Source organism: Fusarium redolens, assembly GCF_020744475.1.
Source record: "Fusarium redolens strain MPI-CAGE-AT-0023 chromosome Unknown BKA55scaffold_9, whole genome shotgun sequence".
In the NCBI taxonomy this organism is placed as follows: Eukaryota; Fungi; Ascomycota; class Sordariomycetes; order Hypocreales; family Nectriaceae; genus Fusarium; species Fusarium redolens.
The window spans coordinates 1487524-1511727 of NW_025763672.1; the positions used below are offsets into that span (position 1 = coordinate 1487524).

The window sequence follows — 24204 nt, forward strand, 5'->3', positions numbered from 1 at the left end:
TGTATGGGTGTCTGCAAATGGGCTGTGTGTCTTGGGTTGTGCCTTATTCAGCGACACCACCATCCACTGAAAGAGCCTACCCCAAGAGCATCAAGGCTTACAACGAGGCAATGCAACGGCTTGGAGGTGCCACAAAAAGGCATTTCTCTTGCTTTTCACAGGTTTTAGAGGAGCAATGGATTCACAATGTAGGCAGGTAGGTAGATTGGTATGCATTGTGTCCCTGCATTTGTGACGCTGGATCTTAAAAACAACATTATGTGATTTGCGCTGCGACATTGCGCAAAACACCAGTGGCAAATAATTATGCATCAGGTGAGAGAATATTGCGATGAGTCTCTTCTCTCTTGTCCCTTTCCTCGGGCGTTGGTTCGCATCATTGTCATCATCCATGCCTACGCGTTCAGGCAGCCGTTCAGAACTTCACGGTCAAGAGTCCTGAAAAGAGTCCTAACATGTCCCAATTCGGATGAGAGATGCAGCCAAATTGACAAATGAACACGCGTGTTTCAGTCAAAAAATCGTTAGCAACAGCCACGAACGCTACCTTGAGGTGGCGACATTTGCAGTGCATTCAAAAAAAAAAAAAAATCGCCTGGCTGCTTGGTGATTGGAGGCTGAAAGTGAAAGAACATTCATAGAAGCACCGTCAGTTCGGCACCAAGACAAGGCGTTCAAGGCGACAGGGGCCGGCAATGAAAATCCTCAACAAACAAACTTGACGTCAAATATCATAAGAACAACCTTGTTTAGATTTGTCATGAAAAACAACGGCGGTTTAACAGCATTAACCTTCGTCATGGAGGCTGTGCTACCAAGAGCGCATATGCGCAAGACGCCTTTAGACTACAAGGAGAATTTTAGTGAATCACGAGCCCAACCTTGCTTATACAAAGAACCACAACAGTCTACCTGACCCTATAAGGCGGGTGGCACAACTGAAAGATGATGCAAAAGGGCGATCCAGGTACATGAACCCCCTGCTCTAGTTAATTCAAGCAATTCAGTTGGAGCCTTCATCATGAGCCAACCATCATGTTTCAGCTGTACCTAAATATGTGCAACTTTACTGCACTGCACTGCTGACTGCATTTGTGTCGCTTGCGATCCGCCTTACGCGCGGCGGCGAGAGCTGACGCAGCACTGAGATAGCGAAAATTCACGCTCGTTTATCATTTATCATCCTTTCCCCTTCTGTTGCCTTTTTTATTTATTTATAATTCCTGGGCGCTAAATGAAGTTGAGTCACTGGCCGCGGCGCCCCCAATAAGTCTTTCATCCCAAGCTGGTCTGATGCAGCTGGAGCTGTAATCAAGGCGAGTTGAATCCTAGGTTGTTTGGCGTATCCATTATTTGTAATTTGAAATGTGGTGAGCGCCGATAAAAGATCATTGGAAGTTACACGCGCCAAACATGGCAAGTCCTTTTCGAAGTGCATCCTGCCTGCCTTGAAGTCGAGATGAATTGAAAAGATATTGGATGGAAGGTGCACCTTGATGTTGTAGCGTAGTCACGTGGCCGAACTCATCCGCGCATTGCCTATCAATGAGGCCTGCTAACAACCTGTTGTTCACTGCCTGTCCTTGTCTTGCATGAACCGCTCCCTTTTCTCTTTTTTTTTTTTTTCAACGTATCGGATTGAAAGCAATATCTTCCCCGGGCCAGGCTATCATCCCGTGCGGTCAATCCTAATCGCCACGGGAAACGTAGATATGGGACGATACGCCTGAGGAACGAAATGAGAGAAGAGGAAATATCAAGCAACTTGCACATGACCTACAACTTTTGTCGCCCAACCTATTCGCATTTCACCACCCCCAAAAGAATTCTTGGTACCACCTCACAGGCTGGTTCTTGCGCCCTGGCGCAAGAATTCGGTTGTCATAGCTAGAAATGGCAACGGACGCAGATGTTGATATGGGAGGCGTCCCAACAGCCTCCGATGACATTCTAAATGTTCCCCCAAGCGGGACGAAAAGAAACGCCGATGGGCAGCCTGTTGAAAACCCACCCGCAAAAAGTGATGCGCCTCGCAGAATCAAGGTATGCAAACTTGAGGCTGTTTCTTCGACGCCTTATGCATAGCCTGGACTCGCCCGCTAACATGACCTGCAGGCGCTCGACCCAAACGTGGTGAACAAAATTGCTGCTGGTGAAATTATTGTGGCCCCTGTTCACGCTCTCAAGGAGCTCATCGAGAACGCGGTTGATGCCGGGGCGACCTCTCTGGATGTCCTCGCCAAGGACGGCGGGCTCAAGCTGCTCCAGATAACCGACAATGGCTGTGGTATCCAGGTAATAAAATTATCACCCGAATGCATATCCTCAAGGCTTACCATTGTAACAGAAAGAAGACTTAGCCATTCTCTGTGAGCGTCACACCACATCAAAGATCACCAGCTTTGAAGATCTGGCCGCCATCGCGACATATGGCTTCAGGGGCGAGGCTCTTGCCAGTATCAGCCACATCGCCCATCTCTCTGTGACCACCAAGACGAAAGATTCAGACCTGGCATGGAGGGCCCATTACCTTGATGGGAAACTTGCTCCAGCAAAGCCTGGCCAGTCGGCAGAGCCCAAAGGTGTTGCAGGCCGTCCTGGGACACAAATCACCGTGGAAGACCTTTTCTATAATATCCCAACTCGAAGGAGAGCCTTTCGATCACCGGCTGATGAGTTCAACAAGATCATCGATATGGTTGGTCGGTACGCTGTGCACTGCAAAGGCGTTGGATTCACTTGCAAGAAGGCAGGCGAAGCCTCAACCAATCTATCAATACAAGCCCAGGCTACAGTCATTGATCGCATTCGTCAAATTCACGGTAGTGCCGTGGCTAACGAACTCTTGGAGTTCTCGGTCGCCGAAGATCGTTGGGGTTTCAAAGCTGAGGGCTTCACAACCAATGCAAATTACTCTGTCAAAAAGACAACACTTCTGCTATTCATCAACCATCGATGTGTAGAATCAACCCACATAAAGAAGGCAATCGAGCAGACCTATGCTAACTTCTTGCCCAAGAATGGTCACCCATTCATTTACCTCAGTCTTGAAATTGAACCAGCGCGGGTGGATGTCAATGTTCATCCAACAAAGAGAGAGGTTCACTTTCTCAACGAAGATGAGATAATTCAATCGATATGTGAACATATCGAATCTAAACTTGCCGCAGTGGACACAAGTCGGACATTTATGACACAGACACTTCTTCCTGGTGCAAAAGTGATCGACTCCACCCCACAAACAGACAGTGACGGCACACCGAGTCGAAGAACTCCAGCATCAAAGAAGCGAAGATATTCGAATGATCTAGTGAGGACGGATACAACTGAGCGGAAGATTACATCTATGTTTGCCCGAGCTGGCCCAAGCGAGTCGAATGGCTCTGTGGACCGCACAGCGGAAACAACTACTGCCCCTGAGGTTCATGAGTACGAGATGATCGACCGCGAACTTGTGCAATGCCGACTGAACAGCGTGAAAAAGTTGAGAGACGAAGTCAGAGAAGATATACACCACGATCTGACCGAGATATTCTCCAACCATACTTTCGTCGGTATCGTGGATGAACAAAGACGGCTGGCAGCAATCCAGGGCGACGTCAAACTCTACCTGATCGATTACGGTCGAACTTGCTACGAGTATTTCTACCAATTGGCACTTACAGATTTTGGCAATTTTGGTGCCATCAAATTTAACCCCTCGTTGGACCTTCGCGAGCTGCTTCGGGTGGCAGCCGATATGGAGAGGAGCTCTATAACCTCACCCGAGGAAGATTTTGACGTGGAAACTTTGGTAGACCGGGTAGCAGATCAACTCATTGAACGCCGCGAGATGCTTCTTGAATACTTCTCTCTCGAGGTATCACCTGCTGGCGAGCTTGTTTCATTGCCACTACTATTGAAGGGGTATACGCCACCTCTCGTTAAGCTCCCTCGTTTCCTCCTCCGTCTTGGCCCTAGTGTTGACTGGACTGAAGAGAAGGCCTGCTTTGACTCTTTCGTACGCGAACTAGCTACCTTTTACGTTCCAGAACAATTGCCAAGTTTGCCTGGTGATGCAGAAAGTCTTGGTGAGGAGGACATCCCAGACGAGTTGCGGGCAAGGCGCCAACATATCAGACACGCTATTGAGCATGTCTTCTTTCCGGCATTTAAAGCGAGATTGGTAGCGACTAAGTCGCTAATGGAAGACGGAGTTCTCGAGGTTGCAAATTTGAAAGGCCTTTATCGGGTTTTTGAACGGTGTTAAAGAGAAGCCGGTTTGCTCTAGACATGGGATATAGTGGTATGTTATTTCGGGACTGCTAAGATTTTTTTGAGATCAACAGTTTCAGGGGCCTCGGTGCAAGGTGCTGGGACCGATCTAAAGGCACCGAAGATAGATTCAGTACAATAATAGTTCAAAGATTCACGTGAGACGTATGGTATGTACCATGGGCAAAGCAGTGGGAAACGAATCAGAAACAAATCAAATTTCTATAGACGTCCAGAAAAATCAAGTGCTTTTATTTAACCAATTACGCCTGGGGTTTGTTCTTTCGTTTGTATGTCAAGAAACGATTCAAGTTCAACACGGCCTCATCGGCGCGCAGACGAAGCTCGCTGTTGGCACGCTTATCAATGCTCTTGATCATAGTTCGTACCTTAGGAACTATCTCATCAAGGTGCTTTAAGAAGTCGTTGTTCCAGAAAACCTCTTTGTCGTATGAGTAACCCTCATCAGCATATATGTCAAAGACCTGATTGAGAGCCTCAACAGCGTCGGCAGTTGGTGTCTCGGGGAGACCAGCAAGGAGAGTGACCAGGAAAGTACCGATATCGCGGTTTCGGTCAATAGGCGCGGGATCCAGGGCCAGCTGGCCGAGAACACCGATACACTTGACACTGAGGGATTGGAAAGGATCCTCTAAGTTCTGAGCAGCAGGTGAACCCTTTGTGGCCTGGTAGAGAGCGATGAAGCGGCGGTGCTCATCAGCGAAAGGTGTGTTGGGTCTGCCTCGCAGAGAGCGGGCAACACCCCAGGCAAGACTGGTGACATGAGTTGCGAGGTCGATGTCAGCAGTATCTGTTGCGAGAATAGGAGCGATGACTTGGGTCCAGAGAGCGCGGCCAACGGGGTCCCAGGCATTTTGAATAGGGGCGTTGTGAAGGTCACTAAAGTCGATGAGGGAGACGGACCAGGCGATGTTGTTGAGAGCGGAGAGGGCGTGGCCTTGCAGGCGAAGGGAAGCGTCGTCGGTGGGGGAGAGGGATGCTATGCGGATGAGCTCAGGAAGGGCATTGTCGATGAGGGTCTTGAGGATGGGGAGATCATCAATGTTGCTGTCTTCCTCGTTTCTGTCCGCACCGGTAACCATCTCCATGTCGGCTTCCAGCTCATCGTCGTCCATCTCGTCATCGTCTTCCTCACCTCCCTCCTCCTCACCGTCGGAGATCTCTTCGTCTGCATCGCCCATCTCTTCATCATCCTTTGCCTCGGGCTTGTCATCCTTTTGGGGTTCGGCTTCAGCTGATGTGTTCAATGTTGTTCCAATAGAAGCCAAAATCTCAAGAGCAAGCTGTTGATACTCGACGGGGTTGGCCCAACCCACAGCGTCGGCCATTTGGCCTGGCTCAAAGGTCTTGAGAGCTTGTGAAAGAGTGGGGATAAGAAGTGAGTTATCGGCTCCAAGAGCAATGTCCTGACCGTCGAGAGAGGAAAAGAGGTTGTGAAGGACACCACAGGCAAGGACACCATCGCTGTTGGCGGTCTTGCGCAGGGACAACAAAGTGCCATAAGTGCGGTACTCCTTAGAATTGACAACCTTGTCAGATAGCTCTTCGTTATCCTCACAGAGGATCATGAGACAAGCCAGAGCATCGCTTCTTAGTGAGACAACGTCGGGGTTGCTGGCGAGCTCATCTGAAGTGAGGAGCAAGAGGAAACGGGTGATGGTGGTGTTGCGGGAGATAGCCTCAAGGATCTCGTCTTGAGCTTCGGCGAGAGCAGTGAGGAGAGAAATTAGTGATGAAGCAATGCTGAGAATTGTAGCTTGTTCAGGCTTTGAACGTTTTTGGAATTCGAGGTCCTTGGAGAGGAGCATCTCAGTGATCTGTTGAGGGTTAGTATATGGACCATGTTGGAAGAGTAAATACACTTACCGATTTAGCAGCAAACTCAATAGCAGTGAGGACATCAACACGATAAAGGTGAATACAGAAGTCAGGCTCCTCCTCCTGCGCAAGAATCCTCAGAATTCCCCAACCAGCAGCACGACTCTCAAGAGCAGCATCGGTGAGAGTCTGTGTAGTGATGGTATGAACAATCTGCTCACGCAGAAGCAACTTTCGGCACTTCTCATCTTGGATGATGTTTGAAATAGCAGAAGCGGCAGCAGAGCGAGACTTTGGGTCGGCACTCTTGAGGTCGTTGATGACTGGGAGAATCTTTGACTCGCGAAGGACAGCAAGTTCAGGGTCTGAAGGGGGCTTGACTGTCTTTACGATGGGGTCTTTACGGGCTGCGTGGCCACGGGTTCTTCGAGATTTTCCCATTGTAATATTATTTGTTGTCAAAAGAAAAAGAAGAAGAAAAAAGATATTGTGTAAGTTTCACTGCGAGTTGAGAGGCGGCTAAAAATTTACATGAATATTTTGCGACGACGAATTGAATCGTGCCCCACCATGAAAAATGTCCCGAGTTAAGCCTGACAAGGATTGTTTTAGACTCAGCGACCACAAATCGAGTGGCAGTTGCCATTAGACTGGTTCAGTATATAAATTGTGCTGGCCTAACCAACATTCTATACACTCGAGCTTGAATATCACTTCTTCCAGCCCTGTCTCTCCTCGTTTGCTTGGGTTCTAGACATGATGGTTTTGATGTGAGTGAGACAGCCTCGTGAGGATCTTTCTCTAAATACATGATATTATTAAGCATCGGTATTATCATCATGAAACCTTCTGGTTGCCCAGAGACAACCTAAAACTGTTTGCAGAAATTGGGCGTATAGTTGCAGTACTGGATTTAGTTAGCCTAAAGGACCTGAAGTTCACTGAATGCTAGCACCAACCAAACTGCAACAGTGACGAGACAAGCACGAGCCACGCTGTTCTAAGGTCCTGTCCTGGGGAAACAAGGGTCAGCAACTACCTAGGATGCTCTCCGTCATCCTCCATCATCTTCAATCCTTCAATAATCCTCATACATAATCATTCAGAACAAGCGTCATTTCTTTTGTTACACTCACCCAATACATCGCGACTGCGATTGATCCCTCCGCATGTTTATAACCGCCGTATAAGTACCTGTCTCTTGCCAGGTAAACTTCAACAAGCTAGCTCCCATGAGCTCTATCTATCCGTCCTCTATCGATCCTTGAGCTCCATACGTTTCCGATTGACGACAGCTATACCACAACACCATGACGCCTGCACGCGGCAGAACAAAGGCGCGCTTCTGGGCAGGGGATGAGGAGATGGCCAATAAAAAAGACGACGACCTTCACCTCCCAGGGCATCGCTATCATAACTCGGGATCTGGTCCTCAATGGCAAGCTACGCCGCGTGCTCCCCGCCGTAGCTCCGTCGGTCGCCTTATTTCGTACCTAGTCTTCATATCGATCGTCTTCTTCATAATATACAATTTTGTATCGTCCTACGAAAGCTCGACAGATACAGCATCAGAGAGGTCTGCGCCGGGGCGCAAACAGGGACAGGATAAGGTCTACCATAGGGGACCTCTCAAATTCCCAGAGCTCGCAGAGACGTTGCGCAACATTCAAGGGACCGGCGGCGCTTATGAGAGGAACAAAAACGTTCTATTCGCTTCTTCCAGTATCAACAGCGCCTCTACTCTTCTGCCAATGGCTTGTCAGATGTCGGCGCAAGAAAAGAACCATGTTCATTTTGCGCTTATGAGTAGGGAAGAGGTTCCTATCAAGGAACTTCTGGAGATAAACGGCATCGATAAAAGCTGCAAGATATATGTACACGGTAGGAGCTTCTTCTCAATGCTACCAGACCTGTTATCTAATTATTTGTCTAGATGCCCGCACTGACTATGCTTCCACGTCTTCTGAGTTAAGGCTGAAACTCGCTGCTATCCGTGCATTCTGTAAGCTCCAATTCGATCCATCGGGTTGCACATTCGTCTAACAACATGGTGTCCAGTCTACGTTGAGAACTTCATGCACCCTCAGGCAATTATTGTTGACTCTACTCAGAAGGAAGAAGATTACTTCCTCCAAGCCATAAGGGATCAGATCACTGGGACGAAGTCTGCTCTTATAGAGCTGCCGGAAAAGCCTGAAACTCGTCTTGCGTGGATCTCCAAGCTTGACGCCTCAGCATTGGCTGGTGAGTAGCTCGCCTCACTTCTCATTACCATTTACAGTCACTAACTGCTATTAGCCTGGAACAAGGTGCATTTCGACATATTAGTCCAGGCACCTCTGATTGGCACAGCCAATCTACAAAGACTACTCACGTCGCTGCGCAAGGCAGATAAGAGTGCCCTGTCGGTTCCCCAGCTTACAGTTGAGCTGCCTCCAGTTGTAGAGAAGCCATTGGAAAACTTCTTGTCTGGTTTCCATTGGCCTTCCAAGGCTTCTGGTCAGCTCCCTCAATCGCAGATGCTCTCTCTCCGTCATCGAATTTCGTCACGGAAAATGGACGAGGAGGAGAGCTCAGTTCGATTTCTAGAATCATTCTGGCCAAGTAAGCCGTCACACAATCATGTGCTTGTCTTGGCAGCTCACACTGAGGTCTCACCTCAATTTTTCAACTGTAAGTGATGGTCCATACCTTAACCCGACGGTACTGACATAGCCAGATGTGAAATATACCCTTCTACATAGCCTATACTCACCCTCTTCCATTCTTCAGGACTGGAATGAGAACATTATGGGCATCAGTTTTCACTCTCCTAACACTCTTCTTGATGATACAACACCCCTAACAGTCCCACCAGCTGATGGTGCCGACGAAAAGGACGGTTCCAGTCCCTTCTTTTGGCAGGCCCCAACCAGCGATGCTGTTCTGTTCATGGGAGACAAGTGGGTTGAGCTGCATGGCTATGTGTCACGCATTTTAGAAAAGCAGCAAACAGGAACAGAAACGCCAGCCTTCTTAGCCAAGAAGAGCACGAGCAAGAAACATCCGGCCTGGTTAGAGTATGTACTCCAACTATCACAGCTTCGGGGATATGTGACTCTCTACCCGAGACCAGAAACGGCGAGCACTATCTTGGGAGCACACAGTGACCTCCCTAATACTCCAGAGGAGTACTTGGGTGAAGGCGATGAGAACGACAAGAACGGAGAAGCAGATAGCGCAACTTCCAAGTTCGACCCAGCGTCCCCAGTTGACATGCTCACAACACTACCTCGTGAGGGTGACCTGCTGGCGTTAGGTGACTTGCCACTCATTTCATGGAATGGCAAGTCAACATCCCTTGCAGAGCTTGAAACGACGTCAATGGAGCTTACAAAACAATTCCGTCAAGAGGTCGGCGGGTGTCCACCGAGTGCCATAAACGATGAGGACGAGTTTGGACAGCCGAGGCGCAACAAAGACGCCAGTGATCTCTTCTGTAAGAACAAGGGCACGGCCAGTGCGGATACAGCGACTGAAGCCAAGGATATCAAAGAGGCAGCGTAACGAATTGCTGTTCACAGCCGGAACAAAGATATGGACGGCTTTCATTTCCACTATCTATTGTATGGGATTTTGCATGGTTGGTACTGGAAGCTTAGGCGCTATTGAGTAACGAATATGTATTGATGCAATTTCAAGGACTGTTTTGAGTACATATGTCAGGAATTGGATGATGATTGTTGTCGAATCTTGGCAATGACCAGCAGGATGAGACATGTGCCTATGATTGAGACCGCTGTGAGACTGAATACCTGTGTGATGTCAGTATACAATCACCACATTTGTCATACATTGACAACTTACTGCATGGGTCTTCCAACCAATCTGTACAATAGCCGCCCGTTTGCTGTACTTATTGACCGTTGCTACACAGAGCGTTAGTTTCGTGCATGTGCTACAGCAGAGTAACACTCACTTATATAGTTACCCATTCCTGCAAACAAAGTCAAGACTGAAAGTCCCCAGAATATTGTCCCGAGAGGTTTTGCCATGCGCAACTCTAACGGTGTGGCCTCGTTCTTTAGATGGAATGAAAGTGTGATGGCTACCGAGACGATGGCCATGTAAATTGATAACCGAAGGTATGAGAGGAACGCTATAAACAAATATAAGACTATTGTGTGAAAGAAACAGCGGAAGAGGATATGTACTTCTCTCATTGGCGCAGTGATCTCGCGCATCGCTGCTCTCGTTCTCTACTATCAATGGTCCAAAGATTGGCCAGTGAAAGAAAGGTCTGGTTTCCGCCTCGCTACAGACACAAACTGTAAGCTATTTAATTCATCAAGTCCTCTGGTGTAAGTTTCACCTACTCAAGCTCACTGAAATCAATGGGTCGAGCTAGGTTTGTTATAGGCGCGCAGCAGGCATGGATGGTGAGGTCTTCATCATCGATATTCGCGTCATGAGAAGCCATTTCAACCATATGATGTACAAAGAGTGAGATCAATGAAAGAGGCCGTGAGACTGGTATTGATTGATGTACTCAAACCTCACGAGACGAATGTGAGCATGTAAGGTTGTGTGTTAGTAGAGGAAGGTCGATTTGGTTGGTGGTATCGGGGCTCGGCCGGATGCTCCATTTATACCGATTACCGGGCTTCATTTCAGCATCACCAATTACCCTATAGCAGAATCTAAAATGCTATCATATTAGCATCAATGACGTGACGTTTGAAGTTCTTCACTTTGTTCGTATGTCATAAAAATTTTAATTTATCTTGAGTCTATCTCAGATGCTCTCTAGTTATTTTTGCTATCACTGGTTTGTCTATTTTCAATATGATAAAAAAACAAGCAGGCTCAGCACGTTATGGCACATGCCCGTACAACCTAGACATAGCGTAGATCACGTAAACCATTGCCTTACTTTAGAAACCCCATACCTCATGCCATCTATTCTCGTCGGTTCTCAATGGACCATCAAGTCGTCCGAATCTTGCTGCTCGTCCCGTGTTGGCTTCAGGAAGACACAGCCACTCTCTTACACAGTCTGGCACCTCCTCTTTGACATGAGCAATGCAGATCAGTGCTTGCTGGTCAGAGAGACCTGGGATCTTGACCTGACCAGACTTGGAGGCGTCACTCTCGACGATATCTTCGCCTCGATATGTTTTAGCCTCGCCTTGCTCAAGGAACAGCGTGCACTTGTCTCGTACTGCTTCATCCATGCCGCTAAAAGCTTCATCAAGAACCACAACGTCCGGGCTCTTGATCATGGATCTAACGAAGAGCGCAACACGTTGTGCACTGAAAGATAGGCCACCAAACATGTAGTCATCTGCCCAGGAGAGGTTCTCGTGTGATGCTGAAGAATAGCTAGGATGTAGTTCAGGAGCAAACCAGCGAAGAGCCGCCTCTACCTTTTCTTTGGCTTCATTGTCTAGCTTCGGTTTCGCTCGAAATGTTTCTGACCAAGCATTCTCAATCACCTGGCGCACCGTCAAGTTCCGAGGCATGTGCTGATGAACTTCGGGACTCGAGTGACCAATCCGGGACTGGATGTCCCAGAATGTAAGTGGCCGCTGGCCTGAGCCAGGTTCTGGAAGACGAGATCGCCCGAATATCTTGATGGGAAGAGAGTAAGACTGAGGATGATCCGAGCAGAGCAAAGATACTATGGTTGTTTTCCCTGAACCATTAGGACCAAAAACTCCCCAACGCTCACCACGTCGAACCGTCCATATCAAACCGTCTTTAGAACCGCCAGTGGTTTGCTGCGTCCAGTTACCTAGCGCGACCTTCCCACGATACTGAACTTTGCAGCCATCCATCTCAATGAGCGACTCAGCCTTGGGATCTATTGGTTCAAGCTCCTGATATGATGCCCCCCCTAGATGACCGGAGCCTTCTGTAGAAGCACTTGATGGCAGTACACGACCGATATCAACAAGTGAATGTAGCGGTAGCTTCTCATCTTCTGTAAGCCCAGCTTTTCGGACTCCACGGATGTACTTCTTAAGACCGTCGAGAACTTCCTCCTTGGGCCCCATGGATCCCACTTGGCAGTCTGTTCTTAGATACACGAGGTGGGTGATCCAGTCAGGGACAGGATCCTGTGGTCGTGCACTAAGAACAAGACGCGGGCTTGCTTTCTCAGCCAGCGAGTGTAGTAATGGGCTTAAACCTGAGACTGTAGGCGGGTCCAACCCCATGAAAGGCTCATCAAGTAAGAGCACTTCAGGCTTGGTAAGAAGTGCACGAGCGATACGTGCCCTTCGACCTTGCCCGTTACTAAGGAAGGATACAGGAAGATCAAGCAGGGGCTCAAGCTTCAGGTCCTTCACAACTCGAGATAGAAGATCCGGCGAGATAGTAGCCTCATCATCGCCGGGTTCCGTCTTCATGGGATTAAGCTCTGTGTTACCCAAGAGGAAATCCCTTAGTGAGAAGTCCGTAATCTCTCGTCTCGACTCATACCGCGCTGAGAGATATGCACTCGTTGCAACACCACCACCCAGCCCTCCTCCAGTCTGCTCACCATCGAAACCCACATACTCAATTGCCTTTTGCGGCGTTCGTAACCGCTTGGGTACTTCCTCAGTAGAAAGGTAGGGATATGATCTCGCGACAGGGGGTTCGCAGAGGAACCTACCCCTCAAAGCTTGAAGAAACGTTGTTTTACCAGACAGAGATGGGCCTACAATACACCAATTTCGAGGCGAATTTGATGTAGAAGGCAGCTCGAAGCTCAAGTCACTAAAGAGAGGTGGGTTTGGACGTGATGATGCTGAATTTGGATGATGGCGATAGAATGTGCCATTGGCAATCCGAATGATCGGAGGACGAGTCGGAATAGGTCTCATGATGATATTCGAGTGTCTCTGAATAAATAGAGACTCATTATAAATGTAAAGTAAAGGATGTTGTCTCAAAGCGAAGTCGGAATCTTTAAGTAAGTGACCATGTCTGCGTGGGTCTCATCGAGAAGGAGCTGGGGTTAGTGATACGTACCTTCTGCCGCACCTGCAGCTTACTCCCCGGAGTCGGGAAAAGGTACGTACTCTCAGAGTGCGGCAACGCCAGCGCAAGGCTGCCTTAAGCTGGAGCTTTCATCATCAACCGCACATTGAGCCTCCATCTATCAAACAATCCACCCATCAACGTCGCGTCATCTCCGCCACGGGAACGGTCTCAGACAACCCTGCAATTCTAACGTAACGACACATATTTCTTCCACCGCACTTACTTCCGTCAAGCAACAATCACATCCTCCAAAATGGTAAGCCTCAGCACCACCCATCCTCTATATCATGAGAGCTAAATCTTCCCTCCACAGTCTCAAGCAATGCGCATCGTCCCCGGCAACTCCAACGCCCAGACCTACACTCACATTTCGCACACATCCTCCGCCCCTTCCGCCCCGGGCATCCACGATACTCTCCGCCACGGTGTCGGCGCATCCCCCTTCGACTCCAAGTCCACACCTGCCTCTGCTCACCCCCTCGAAGCCCGCCTGAAGAACTGGGAGGCTACTCAGGAGGCTCTCAAGATGGAGACACTTCGACGCACCTACGGCATGGCTGAGCCTATTCGACGCGGTATGGAGCTCAAGATTGTTCAGAACGGCGAGTGGCGGCCCATGGCCCTCGGCAATGGCCTTCCCAGCGTTCACGAGGATATTCTTAGGGGCCGCGATACTACCATCACCTGGGAGGATGTCTTCACTGGCGATGAGACAAGGGCTATTGCTGGATTCCACGACGAGATGGAGAAGAAGCTTAAGATCCAGTAAAATATGCGGTTTGGTTGTCTCAAAAGGAAGCGACGGCATAGCCATCCTTGTTTACAATAATTACAACACTTTAGACAGGCTCAACACAGTTAACGACCAAGAGAACCAATGCTGGTTCTTCTACTGAGAATGTGAGACCAGGCAAGCCGCAACATAAATTCTTTCTATACTGCTATGAATGCGCTGTGGTTGATAAACGTCGACAAATATGCCGAAGCGAAGAAGATTACAGGACAAAAATACAATCAAACCCATAACTCAGAATACATGATGATACGCCAATGTAGACTCCGGTGTCCCCGTCTCCCACAGCAGAATCGCCATACGATTCTGCTGATAAATACAATAAACCAAGGAAAGATTATAAGGAATGAATGAGTGTCACCCGAATGCTCATCAACTAAAGTGAAGACTACGGTGGCTAAAAAGACCCCGCCGACTCAAAACGTTGAGTGCATGAGAGTCTTTGGACTTAGTTCTTCTCATGAGAGCATGCGTTGAGCACAGTCAGTCTGGAAGTTGCCTGTAGTCAAAAAAGTAGCCTTCACTTATAAAATGATACAGCAATTGCTGTCCCGCGAACGTTGGCCATCACCACCGCTCGATGAAAGGTTCTTATTTCCCGCCTTGGGTTCTTCCTCATCAAGATCCTGTGGCCGAATGCTCATATGTACAACATTGGGGCTCTCGGTTGAAAGTTGATACTCTATTGAGTGGTCAGCAAATGATATCCTCTTGTCTCAGGTCGACGCTGCGCCTTACTTTTCAATTGCTCCTTATCGTCCAAAAGCTTTCCGAAGTGAATGAGTCTAATGCTGCTGGGACTTGCTGGTTTTGCCTCCCAATCACTGCGCCATTCGCGCAATATTAATTCCTTGAGGGTGTAAACGCTGATGCTGAAGGGATCCGGGAGGCCACTCTCCGTCTGGTCTGGGATATCCACGCTCCTCCGACTCAAGTACTTGGCATCAATCTTGTACGGATGTCGGCTTCCTGAAGTAAGGAGAAGGGTAATGTTGCAAACGGGTCCGTCGGAAGACCCCCCTGAAATTTCTCTAATGTCATCCACAGCAGGTCCAATGCCCAGATTTGAGTCTTGCTTAGTTGGCGGTGGAGGAGGAGCTGTATCCTTCTCCTTTCCCTTCGATGAGGCTGCTGCAGTGGCTTCTGAGTTATCGATGTTCTCGGATGTAGTTGGCACAGCTGTAGACGGTGCTGGTTCAGCTGCAAAGGTTTTATCGGCGGCTTCGGGGGCGTGATCGGCAGGTGTCTGCTCGGAGGGCTGGGCAATGTTTTCCATGGCTACCGCATCGTTAGGCTGTTCAAGCCGTGAAGTTTCAACTGGCGCAGCCTGACCACCACTCATGGTGGAGTCCGCTGGAGCCGACATACTGGGTGAAGGGTGATGGAGGCGCGGTAAGGATGTGATCTGAAGTCACGCCACGCAAGAAAGGGAAGAACGCGAGAGGAGAAGAGGTGTAAACGAGTGGTTCGTTCGCTAGCAATGCGATTCGTTGCGGATTTTGCGATTATTTGAGGACACCGGATCAAAGATGCGTTTGAAAATGAGGAATGCGAAAGTGGATGGAAATGGAGATGTGGATGAATGTGGTCGGTATCCGTAGCGTGGCCAGGTCTTGGGAGCAAAAGTAAAAGACGTCAAGTTCGCTGGGAAGATGGCTAAGGATGGATCGCCCAGGCCGGGGGCCGCAAGACCGGGGGTGGGGCAGTGAATGGCCCGGAGTCTCGTCCACTCAGATAAAACGCTCAGACATAAAGCAAATACAAATGCAACGCGACAACCAGACAGTTGAGGAACGCGGGTCTGCGGTACGTAGTGGCAGTGAATCGTTGCGTGGTGCAGCGCTGTACTTCAGGCAAGCTACTGGGGAGACAGTGAGCAAGCAAGTGAACAAGCGAAGCAAAACAAAACAGCCAAGAGAGCCCTGGCGGCCAGCGGCTGGAGCGTGGAGCCCGTGTGGAGTGAGAGACGGTGCAACAAAGTGGACTTCTCTTCTCTTTGGTGGTGTCGCTGTCGCTGGACGCTTTGCCTGACAGGGAACGGGGAACGAGGGGGCGCTTGGCTTGAGCTAGGTAGACGACTCCCTTGCAATTGTCGGAAACGATAAAGTGACAATGACGAGAGACAAAGTCAGGCAGGGCGAGTCGGCAGTGAAAGGGGCCGCGCCGCTTTGTTGACAGTTATTGTCGATCAGTTCAACGAAGCCGGATTCCAGGCACACAATTGATAGCAGAGATAACGAGACCGTTGAGAGTACCGGCAAAGTCGGTTACCGGATACACGATAAATCCTAAATGCGAGAAAGTAAGGTACTGTACGTATAAGAAAGCCAAGATAGCCAAACAAGGTAAGTTCCAGCCCAGACGGAGGTGACGACACCAAATACAGTGCTGTATCCGTGATCCGTAAACTACTTGGCGGGCAGATATTGGCGCTCACTCAAAAGTTCAGCGAGTCGATTTGTGTCAGTCGGAGGTATTGATTATTCAGTGATAAGAATGAATCAAACTGAATGAGAGCATTGTTTGTTCTTGTTTTGTTTGTGAAGAAGACAATAGCAAGACTCGTGATTAACAAAGTTAGAGGATGTGACTTGCTAAATGAACCTACCACACGCAACGGACGGCTAGTGAGGTGAGGTGAGGCGAGGCAGTTAGTTACCCTCAGTTCCGTTCGGTAGGCTTGCTGGCAAAACGGAAGGTGAGGTACCAAGTAGCTCTAGAGACACAATCTGAGTCGGGCAGGTACATAAGCAGTAACAAAGTCAGTAGAACGCTAGAGAATGATTTCACTTATGTCATGACGATTCTAAGAGAATTCTATAGCTGCGGCCATCTCCCTTCTAGAGCTGGGAGTCTTTATTAATGAATTTCAAGTTTCATTCATTCCATTGGCAACCTCAGCAAGATGCCATAATGTAGGTACCGACTTTATTTTCACCAGTTGATAAGGTAAAAGCCACTGGAAGGTAGAAAGGTGGCGGCTACGGAAGCCGGCTGTGCCGCTTCCAGGCGACTTAGCCCAGACCAAACAGAATGGAAGACCTCAGCGCAAGTCATCTGTTTGGCACACTGTATTTGAGAAAGCTATTGAATCTGGAGAACGCTCTATAACGCCTGTTACTACTCATGATTAGGACAAACATGATGAATATCTGTCGTCTTATCTCTAAACGGTCGACTTATTTACAATAATATCTCAGTCCCCTCAGATAGATTGCTCTTTTGACACTCATGCTTACACTATTAGGCTGTATTCATGAACCAGCGAACCACTTACACGAAACGTATCGTATTCTACCTACCAACCAACCCAACATAAGCTATAGCCAATAGTTGCGTATTCAGTACATCTAAGGGTCCTCAACTGGCACCCCTCAAGATCTCCTCACGACGCCTCGGAGCTTGTTCCTGAATCCCCAAAGTTCCACCGAGAAAAAGGCACAAGGAACACCCTTTCCAACGGTCTAAGTTAGTACGGCCGCTCACACACCGATATATCGGATATATCCCGCAGAAGACCACGGATTCGCCCACTTGCATACATTCAGAAGGTCCTTACAACTCATCAACGGCATGTCTCTCCCCACTGTCTTTATAGACCAGACCAGGCCAGACCTACAGCCAAGTCTCGATCTAGCGAACTTGACTAAGTGCTCCAGACTTCGCCTCAAACCCCCTGGTCAGATGTGACCTCTCGGGGGAGGTTTTGGATAGAATGGTAGGCTCTGCTAATGTGCTTCGCCCCAATTGGCATTTGGAATAAGGTTAACGGGCCAAGCCGAATCGAGTCTACGCCGTTCCCCGGAGCAGTCACCCGCAGATTCCTCCCTTCAAATCGAGAATGTGAGGAAGATGGGGTAACGGAGAAATTTGTAGATAGCCTCAATGCCAAGAGATAAGATTTTGCGAATGAGTGTGTCAAAGTATGCTTAGAGTATCATAAAAATCTCAACATATATCATAACTTGTTAAATATGAGAATATGTAATAATTTCATATACAACCCTTCGACGGATACTGGAGCCGGACGCACCGTCAGATTGTACTTCCACAAGTTTCATCACAAATTCCTTCCTAATACGGATATGCTTAAACGGGGCTTGGTTTCTGACTATGCCTCCCATCGCTAGTATACAAAGGTATCGCTCATAGCACTAACAAATCACCATTGCTGCCAGCACCCTGAGCTGGTTGAAGAACCGCCTGAGGTGCATGTGCGCTCACCACGTATCCCGTCGAGTGGCCATTACCTCCTCCAAAGACATCATCCCCTTGATCAACATGCATCGGTTGCATCTGCTGCGTTCCAATACTTGAAAAGTAGGCATCTGCGTCGTTGACTGCTTGTGCGAGGCCCCCTTGACCATTGCCTGATGTCGGGTTTCGGCTCCTTGGGTCAATATCCGTTGCTGCTCCGGCGTTGCCAAACATGCTTATGCTCTTTTGGCTGTCTGCAGCAACAAGGAGATTTTGCTTCTGCAATGCGGGAGAGTCCTGGAGTTTGCGAGGTCGAGCAGATCTAAACACGGTCTGCACCGGCTTCAAATAGACTGTGGCTAGAGTTCCCACGTTTAGACACATTTCCTCTAGCGTCGTCGAATCGAGTCTTTCTGACTCGGCGGTGATCGCTGGCTTCTCCCCCATTACGATCTTCCTCGCTGCATTCATATCTGTAGACAACAAGCGCCAGTACATATACGCTCGGTCTCGAAGATCAGGGTTATCTGTCTCTTCAGTTGCCCACTTCAAAACCTTGGGGACCAGTTCTTGACCCTTGGTTGGTCGCTGAATGAACAGCTTTACTGTAGCTGTGAGCAAGGCCAGCTGCACTTCGACAGGTTCCTCTGCGAATGAGTACAGGAAGTCTTCTAGTAAGGCATCGCTGTTCTCAATTCGATCTGCGTATTGGCCAATGACCCAAACCATGGCTGCCTTGGCCTCCGGCTCATCCAAAGAATCCAGATGCTCGCAGAGAGTGCTGATAATGGATTCATACTGATTGGGGTACTTTCGGAAGATGTTTCGGATAACCACCGTAGCTTCCTGCACGATATATGTGATCTTGGTCGCCACAAGCTCGAGAAGCAAGTTGATGCATCGTCGTGCAGCTGGCTCAATTTTAATTGCCAGCTTTCCGATAGCACGCACTGCCTTGCGCACGAAGTGTACATCAATTTCAGTGGCATATTCTCGCAATTCCGTCAGCACCTCATCGATATTGTCCTCGTTGGCAAGCATGAAGATAAGTTCTAGCTTTGTGACCTTGACATAGATAGGATCATTGTACTTGCAGAAAAAGACACGGATATCGTTTCGGAGCACTTCAGGTCGTCGCTGGAGAATCAACAAAGCATTTCGCAGAGCGAGGTACTGAACCTCAGGACCCTTGGCGAGAAGTGTGACCAGGGGTGGTGAGAGCTTCCTGCAGAGAGCCGAGATTTGCTTCTGATCGGCGATATAATTCATCAGATACAGAATCACCCGAATGCAGGTCAACACGACCGACGAATTAGAATGCGACAGTCGTGGTGATATCCGTTCCGCTAGGAGTACCGCTTCTCCGGATTCTTGTGGCACATAGGACATCAGAGCCTCTAGAATATATGTCTGACCCCATCTATTGACACAAGATTAGCGACACTTACACAAATGTATTGTGGATGATCTTACTCGGAGCAATCAGGGAGAATAGCCACCATCTTAGAGGCATTGCTATAGTCAATGGTAAGTTTGATGGCATCGCTGCGTTCCCAGATATCCATCAGTCCAGCCAGGGCGCTCGCAACAACTGTAGGGTTGTCGTCCCGTAACAAAGAGTTCAAACGATCAATGAGATCTGAGTTCTCCACCATATGTCGGTCATGGTCGTAAAGCTTAGCGACGCAGAAGGCAGCGGTTTTTCGCACATATGGATCATTATCCTTCAGCATATGCTTGACTATTGGTACAGTAGCCTCAACAAACTCTCTAACATGAATGTAGGACATTGTTCGGAGAGCCAGTGCCCGTACCAAAGGATTGTGATCTTCCATATCCTGTATATTGTCAGTACTACTCCCAGTGCGGTCTTCGATAAACTGACATGTTCCAATACGGGAATTGCCTTTACAGCAATCTCAGGCCTTATCCTGGCATAGTTGACCAGAAACAAGAAGCACCTATTTCTTATAAGCTTCTGAGCGACTTCCAGGCAATAAAATGCTTACATCTTCTTGATTTCCAAACTCTGGATACCCATGCATCCAATGATGTCGGGGAATAGGGCAACCATGTCATTATTACTCATGGTCATATTTGCGACAATCTTCTTGAGAGCAATCTTCTTGCCCGTATAGGCCTTATCCTTTTTCCCTCCACTGTTGAGCTCGAGGCGTAGCTCGGCAACTTTGCCCTGCATATTATTTAGTCTCGGGCCATCATAAATTGACTTTGGGGGTATATATGCGAGAAACATGGCGGCCATCGCATTGTTCGCGGCGCTGCGACACCACGTATCGATAGTGACATTGAACAGGAAGTATGATCTGATGTAACGAAGGCTTTTCGCACAACAAGGTCTGCGCAAAAGCAGAAGGGGAGAAAGGAGACACAAAGTCGAGCCTCAGTGAAGTGGAGGATCAAGGACTTATAAGACCTCAGGTCCTACGAGGCTGAGACATGATAGAAAAACGGGAAGGCTTACTCGAGCAAACAATTTGGAGTCCCCTCCACCGGCGGAGCTGGACATGGTGTTGTACTTGTATCCCAAATAAAGACTATACGGCGACTGGGACTGGGTTTCGGTAACGTTGAATGTGGAATAGTCGCCCTATACCTGACAGCCCCTCACTTTGATTTCTTCCCAGTATTTTCAGCCGTTTTTTCAATATTCACAACCTAATTGGGCGGGGATGCGCTGCCCAGCGCAAAGAAAGTCGTAGAGGGTGGATGGTGGATGGCAGATAGGAGGGGATGATCACATGTGCGCCAGATGCCAACGGTTGCAAGGCGCTGTGATGTTGCTTCTCGATCGTGGGTTATCGTTACGGGGCTTCTTTGGACTCGAGCAAGCAGAGGAAGCACTGGTTTCCTCAACTTTTGTTTGCGACGTCTATCGTGACCGTATTTTGAAAGTTCGCGTCTTGAATCGGCGGCGTCGGAGTTGGGAAAGGGGATCACTAGACTCGAGTAATGTAAGCCAAATAGGTACTGATAAGATAGTGGGTTGCAATTAAGCCGAAATTGCAGCTGCCACAGCTACGCCACACGTCGAATGCCACATGGGTGGACTACAGTCATCAACTTAGCCCAGTCAATCCACGTCAACGTTGCCTCCACGAGCTTTCAACATCAACCATTAAACAGCCTTGCTCACGAACCTCAATCCGATACCCTCAATCTCTATCAGCAAGCTTCGACAGCATAGCGCTAAATCATGGCCGGCCCATCTGCCTCCCCTATCTGGGTCTCTCAACTCGAGAGCCCTCCCGCTGCCAAGTCCAAGCAATCTGGCGTTCAGGACCCTCCTGGTTTCAGTTCCGGAACAACCGTCACCAACTCCAAGGCACGCGCATTCTCTATTGCACGATCATTAACAATAAAAGACTAACACAACAAACAGAAGAACAAGGATGCTGTCAAAGTTCAGCCCCGCAAGCCCCCGACTACCGCCGAGATGGAAACCTTGAAGCTCAAGAAGGCCTGGGAAGTCGCGCTGGCTCCTGTTAAAGGTCTTCCCATGACCGCCATCATGATGTACATGTCGGGCAACTCCCTCCAGATCTTCAGTATCATGATGGTCTTTATGGCATTCAAGAACCCTTTGATGGGCTTGATGAACACGAACCAGGCCTTCGAACGCTTCCAGTCAGAGTCTCTGTCCTCCCAATTGTTACAGGTCAAGTTTGTGTATGTGGTATGCCAGCTTGTTGCGCTTGGTGTTGGAATTTGGAAGATCAATGCTATGGGTCTATTACCGTAAGGATTTATCTCCGTATGCCTCACTTTTACACCACTGACACTGTTTAGAACAACACGATCTGACTGGCTGATGTGGGAGGCGCAAAGAGAGCCTCTTGAGTTCGCTGTGGCAGCTTTATAACATGTCTATTGATACGATAAATGACTAGATAATTAATTGGACTTGCATAGTTATGTCGCATTCATTACCTCTCTCTTTGCCTTGGCTGCCCTCCATCGCATGCCTCTCTTGTCAACAAGTCTCAAAGCTGGGATCATGGCCAAGTTCAGTAAAGCAAGAAATGTGAAGCACCACCCTCTACCCATTCCTTCAATCATGTGGTCAATGGCCGCTGTTGCTGCAGCTCCAAACATACATCGCACGAGGTTATTAGCGGCAGTTGCTGTAGCTGGAGCATGGGGGTTAAGATCAACAATAAGGGTGTTGAGAACACTGAACGAGGTTGGGACGAACATGCCGATAAGGAAGACAAGGACCAATGGGACAGCAACTGAAGTTTCAACTTGCAGAGCCCATCCATACCCTATAAGTGTCGCGATACCGGCGAGGAGTGTTGGGTATACGGGCTGAATCCGCGCAGTCTCGATTGGAAACTTGCCCAGATCATCTCCCCGCTTACGGTTGATAGTAAACCCAATCTTCTTTGCGATTCGTCGATAATTCCAGTCCAAGACATAACCTTGACCAACAACGGCCAAAGCACAGCCAAACCCGTAAGGCAGATAGCAGAGACCAACCTGAAGATCGTTATAGCCGTACGTCTCTTTGAAGAGTGTTGATAGAGTGGCTGCCACTAAAATGAAAGCAAGGTAGATGATGGCATTGATACATAAGATAATGGCCATTTCTTTCTCGAAGACGATGTACAGCGTCTTCAATGGGTTGGGAAACTTCAACTTTTGCCTCGGAATATTCTGGTTTGTAAGATCTCCTCGGTGGCTGTAAAGATCAAGTAGTGACCTGTTCCATTTCGGTGGTGCTATTGAACCATTGCCGACAACTTTACGGCACGTCTCGGGGGCGGAGAGGATAAAAGGGATCATCCAGACACCAGAGAATATGGCACAAAACCAGAAGATAGCAGGCCATCCAAGGTACTGACTCAAAATACCACCCAAGACTGGCCCAAGAGCAGGCCCAACATTGATTCCGGCTCCAACAATGCCCATATACTTTCCTCTTTCAGCTGTTGAGGATATGTCTGCTACCACAGCAAAACCAAGGGCCAAAGTTCCACTGCTGCCCGCACTTTGAACACAACGAAGGATCAGGAGCGCAACAAAGTTACGTTGCAGAGCCAAACCAATGTTTGCACATATATAAATCAAGAAGGCCAGTATATAGGCGGGTCGACGCCCGGCCATATCACCGAAGTCGCCAAATATGGTTGGAGATAGCCCCTGAAATATCATGTAAGATGTCAACGTGAGGTTGACAAGTGATACAGAGATGTTCAAATCTTCGGCTATTGGGGGTATTGCGGGGAAGTATATGTTGGCCGTCATAGGAGAGACGAAGCTGGCTGCTGTGACCAAAGCTAAGATCCATCTTTTTGTGTTCTTTGAGAAAACGCTGTATGCTGGACCACTTGAGACTCTAGTCATGCTCTCGGGGTCGCCCATTATCGTCTCGTCAGCTTGAGTTGTTGATACATTATTTGGCGGTCTGCCAAGTTTCTCGGTATTATTGTTGTCGAGGCCCTCAAGAGTCTCCGACTCAGTGCTCTGTATGCTGATATCGTCATGGTCAAGTCTCGGAGGGTTTTCGGTGTTGGGAGAACGCTGGTTTTGGCTTTTCTCGTTCATCTTTGCTGAACAAAAGGATAGAATATACAACAATCATGATGAGGCAGTCGCCGAGAACTGGTAGACAAGCCTTTTAATACTACCTAACAATTTGCCCGCGATCGGAGAACATTCTCCATTGGTGATAGAATATTTATTTCCGGTTGTCTTGGCTTCTATTTCCGTAACCAACCGGCCGAAGTTGGGTTCACGGTCCCGGCGTGTCTCCACTTTATGCCGAGCTCCGCTCCGATCCGCCTCCTGAAGATATTTTGAGTCTCATACTCATTTTTCGTCGGTCTGGCCGTTAGATTAAGGAAAGTGTTAATGAAAAGAATCCTCAGGGCTCTCATAGATGGCTGAGAAACTTTCATAATTCTGCAATACCATCCAGTCTTCCGGTAGATTGAATCGGGTCAACCTGATTAGCTCGTTGAGGACCTTGAATATGTGGAAGTTGAAAGATGATCTTTATAATAAAAGATTTCGAAGAGTGGAGGATTAGAGGGTCCGTATTAGTTTCGAGTGATTGCAAATCATTACAAACTAGTAAAGAGGCTGCATCA

The 24204-nt window shown here is 48.5% G+C and overlaps 10 protein-coding genes across 10 annotated transcripts; 4 read left to right on the plus strand and 6 right to left on the minus strand.

Moving 5' to 3' along the window:
• Positions 1 to 1572: 1572 nt before the first annotated feature.
• BKA55DRAFT_393440 (uncharacterized protein) lies at positions 1573 to 4383 on the plus strand. The gene is made up of 3 exons (XM_046186023.1): positions 1573 to 2043; positions 2116 to 2295; positions 2348 to 4383. Exons 1-3 carry the CDS (start codon positions 1894 to 1896, stop codon positions 4247 to 4249), a joined length of 2232 nt encoding a protein of 743 aa, XP_046048795.1. The 5' UTR covers positions 1573 to 1893; the 3' UTR covers positions 4250 to 4383.
• Positions 4384 to 4517: 134 nt separating this feature from the next.
• BKA55DRAFT_513397 (uncharacterized protein) lies at positions 4518 to 6534 on the minus strand (the record flags this gene model as incomplete). The annotated part of the gene is made up of 2 exons (XM_046187889.1): positions 4518 to 6092; positions 6142 to 6534. 2 exons carry the CDS (start codon positions 6532 to 6534, stop codon positions 4518 to 4520), a joined length of 1968 nt encoding a protein of 655 aa, XP_046048796.1.
• An 869-nt stretch (positions 6535 to 7403) lies between these two features.
• BKA55DRAFT_512834 (uncharacterized protein) lies at positions 7404 to 9639 on the plus strand (the record flags this gene model as incomplete). Its single annotated transcript, XM_046187840.1, has 5 exons — positions 7404 to 7974; positions 8027 to 8095; positions 8152 to 8337; positions 8392 to 8766; positions 8813 to 9639. 5 exons carry the CDS (start codon positions 7404 to 7406, stop codon positions 9637 to 9639), a joined length of 2028 nt encoding a protein of 675 aa, XP_046048797.1.
• Positions 9640 to 9794: 155 nt separating this feature from the next.
• On the minus strand, positions 9795 to 10552 carry BKA55DRAFT_691113 (uncharacterized protein; the record flags this gene model as incomplete). Its single annotated transcript, XM_046199613.1, has 5 exons — positions 9795 to 9887; positions 9940 to 10001; positions 10052 to 10231; positions 10287 to 10387; positions 10449 to 10552. The coding sequence occupies 5 exons, from the start codon at positions 10550 to 10552 to the stop codon at positions 9795 to 9797; spliced, it is 540 nt and encodes a 179-aa protein (XP_046048798.1).
• Positions 10553 to 10839: 287 nt separating this feature from the next.
• On the minus strand, positions 10840 to 13066 carry BKA55DRAFT_570638 (P-loop containing nucleoside triphosphate hydrolase protein). The gene has a single exon (XM_046193013.1). The coding sequence runs from the start codon at positions 12939 to 12941 to the stop codon at positions 11007 to 11009; it is 1935 nt and encodes a 644-aa protein (XP_046048799.1). The 5' UTR covers positions 12942 to 13066; the 3' UTR covers positions 10840 to 11006.
• A 288-nt stretch (positions 13067 to 13354) lies between these two features.
• BKA55DRAFT_540422 (proteasome maturation factor UMP1-domain-containing protein) lies at positions 13355 to 13870 on the plus strand (the record flags this gene model as incomplete). The annotated part of the gene is made up of 2 exons (XM_046190265.1): positions 13355 to 13357; positions 13415 to 13870. The coding sequence occupies 2 exons, from the start codon at positions 13355 to 13357 to the stop codon at positions 13868 to 13870; spliced, it is 459 nt and encodes a 152-aa protein (XP_046048800.1).
• Positions 13871 to 14166: 296 nt separating this feature from the next.
• On the minus strand, positions 14167 to 15408 carry BKA55DRAFT_393547 (ubiquitin-related domain-containing protein). The gene is made up of 2 exons (XM_046186024.1): positions 14633 to 15408; positions 14167 to 14576 (listed from the first exon to the last, which is right to left on the minus strand). Exons 1-2 carry the CDS (start codon positions 15258 to 15260, stop codon positions 14419 to 14421), a joined length of 786 nt encoding a protein of 261 aa, XP_046048801.1. The 5' UTR covers positions 15261 to 15408; the 3' UTR covers positions 14167 to 14418.
• A 2632-nt stretch (positions 15409 to 18040) lies between these two features.
• Positions 18041 to 20291, minus strand: BKA55DRAFT_691117 (adaptin N terminal region-domain-containing protein; the record flags this gene model as incomplete). Its single annotated transcript, XM_046199614.1, has 4 exons — positions 18041 to 19511; positions 19565 to 19929; positions 19977 to 20052; positions 20101 to 20291. The coding sequence occupies 4 exons, from the start codon at positions 20289 to 20291 to the stop codon at positions 18041 to 18043; spliced, it is 2103 nt and encodes a 700-aa protein (XP_046048802.1).
• A 1017-nt stretch (positions 20292 to 21308) lies between these two features.
• On the plus strand, positions 21309 to 21974 carry BKA55DRAFT_691118 (uncharacterized protein; the record flags this gene model as incomplete). The annotated part of the gene is made up of 3 exons (XM_046199615.1): positions 21309 to 21422; positions 21495 to 21850; positions 21902 to 21974. 3 exons carry the CDS (start codon positions 21309 to 21311, stop codon positions 21972 to 21974), a joined length of 543 nt encoding a protein of 180 aa, XP_046048803.1.
• A 44-nt stretch (positions 21975 to 22018) lies between these two features.
• On the minus strand, positions 22019 to 23795 carry BKA55DRAFT_570676 (major facilitator superfamily domain-containing protein). The gene has a single exon (XM_046193014.1). It carries the CDS (start codon positions 23657 to 23659, stop codon positions 22025 to 22027), a length of 1635 nt encoding a protein of 544 aa, XP_046048804.1. The 5' UTR covers positions 23660 to 23795; the 3' UTR covers positions 22019 to 22024.
• Positions 23796 to 24204: the final 409 nt, after the last annotated feature.

Excerpts from the sequence above, each read along its gene's own strand:
- BKA55DRAFT_393440 (XM_046186023.1), top strand. The coding sequence starts at position 1,894 with ATGGCAACGGACGCAGATGTTGATATGGGAGGCGTCCCAACAGCCTCC. Across the intron at positions 2,044-2,115 it reads ATGCGCCTCGCAGAATCAAG|GCGCTCGACCCAAACGTGGT; the intron begins GTATGCAAACTT and ends CATGACCTGCAG. Across the intron at positions 2,296-2,347 it reads ACAATGGCTGTGGTATCCAG|AAAGAAGACTTAGCCATTCT; the intron begins GTAATAAAATTA and ends CCATTGTAACAG.
- BKA55DRAFT_393547 (XM_046186024.1), bottom strand. The coding sequence starts at position 15,260 with ATGTCGGCTCCAGCGGACTCCACCATGAGTGGTGGTCAGGCTGCGCCA. Across the intron at positions 14,577-14,632 it reads CGATAAGGAGCAATTGAAAA|AGTATCAACTTTCAACCGAG; the intron begins GTAAGGCGCAGC and ends ACCACTCAATAG.
- BKA55DRAFT_570638 (XM_046193013.1), bottom strand. The coding sequence starts at position 12,941 with ATGAGACCTATTCCGACTCGTCCTCCGATCATTCGGATTGCCAATGGC.
- BKA55DRAFT_570676 (XM_046193014.1), bottom strand. The coding sequence starts at position 23,659 with ATGAACGAGAAAAGCCAAAACCAGCGTTCTCCCAACACCGAAAACCCT.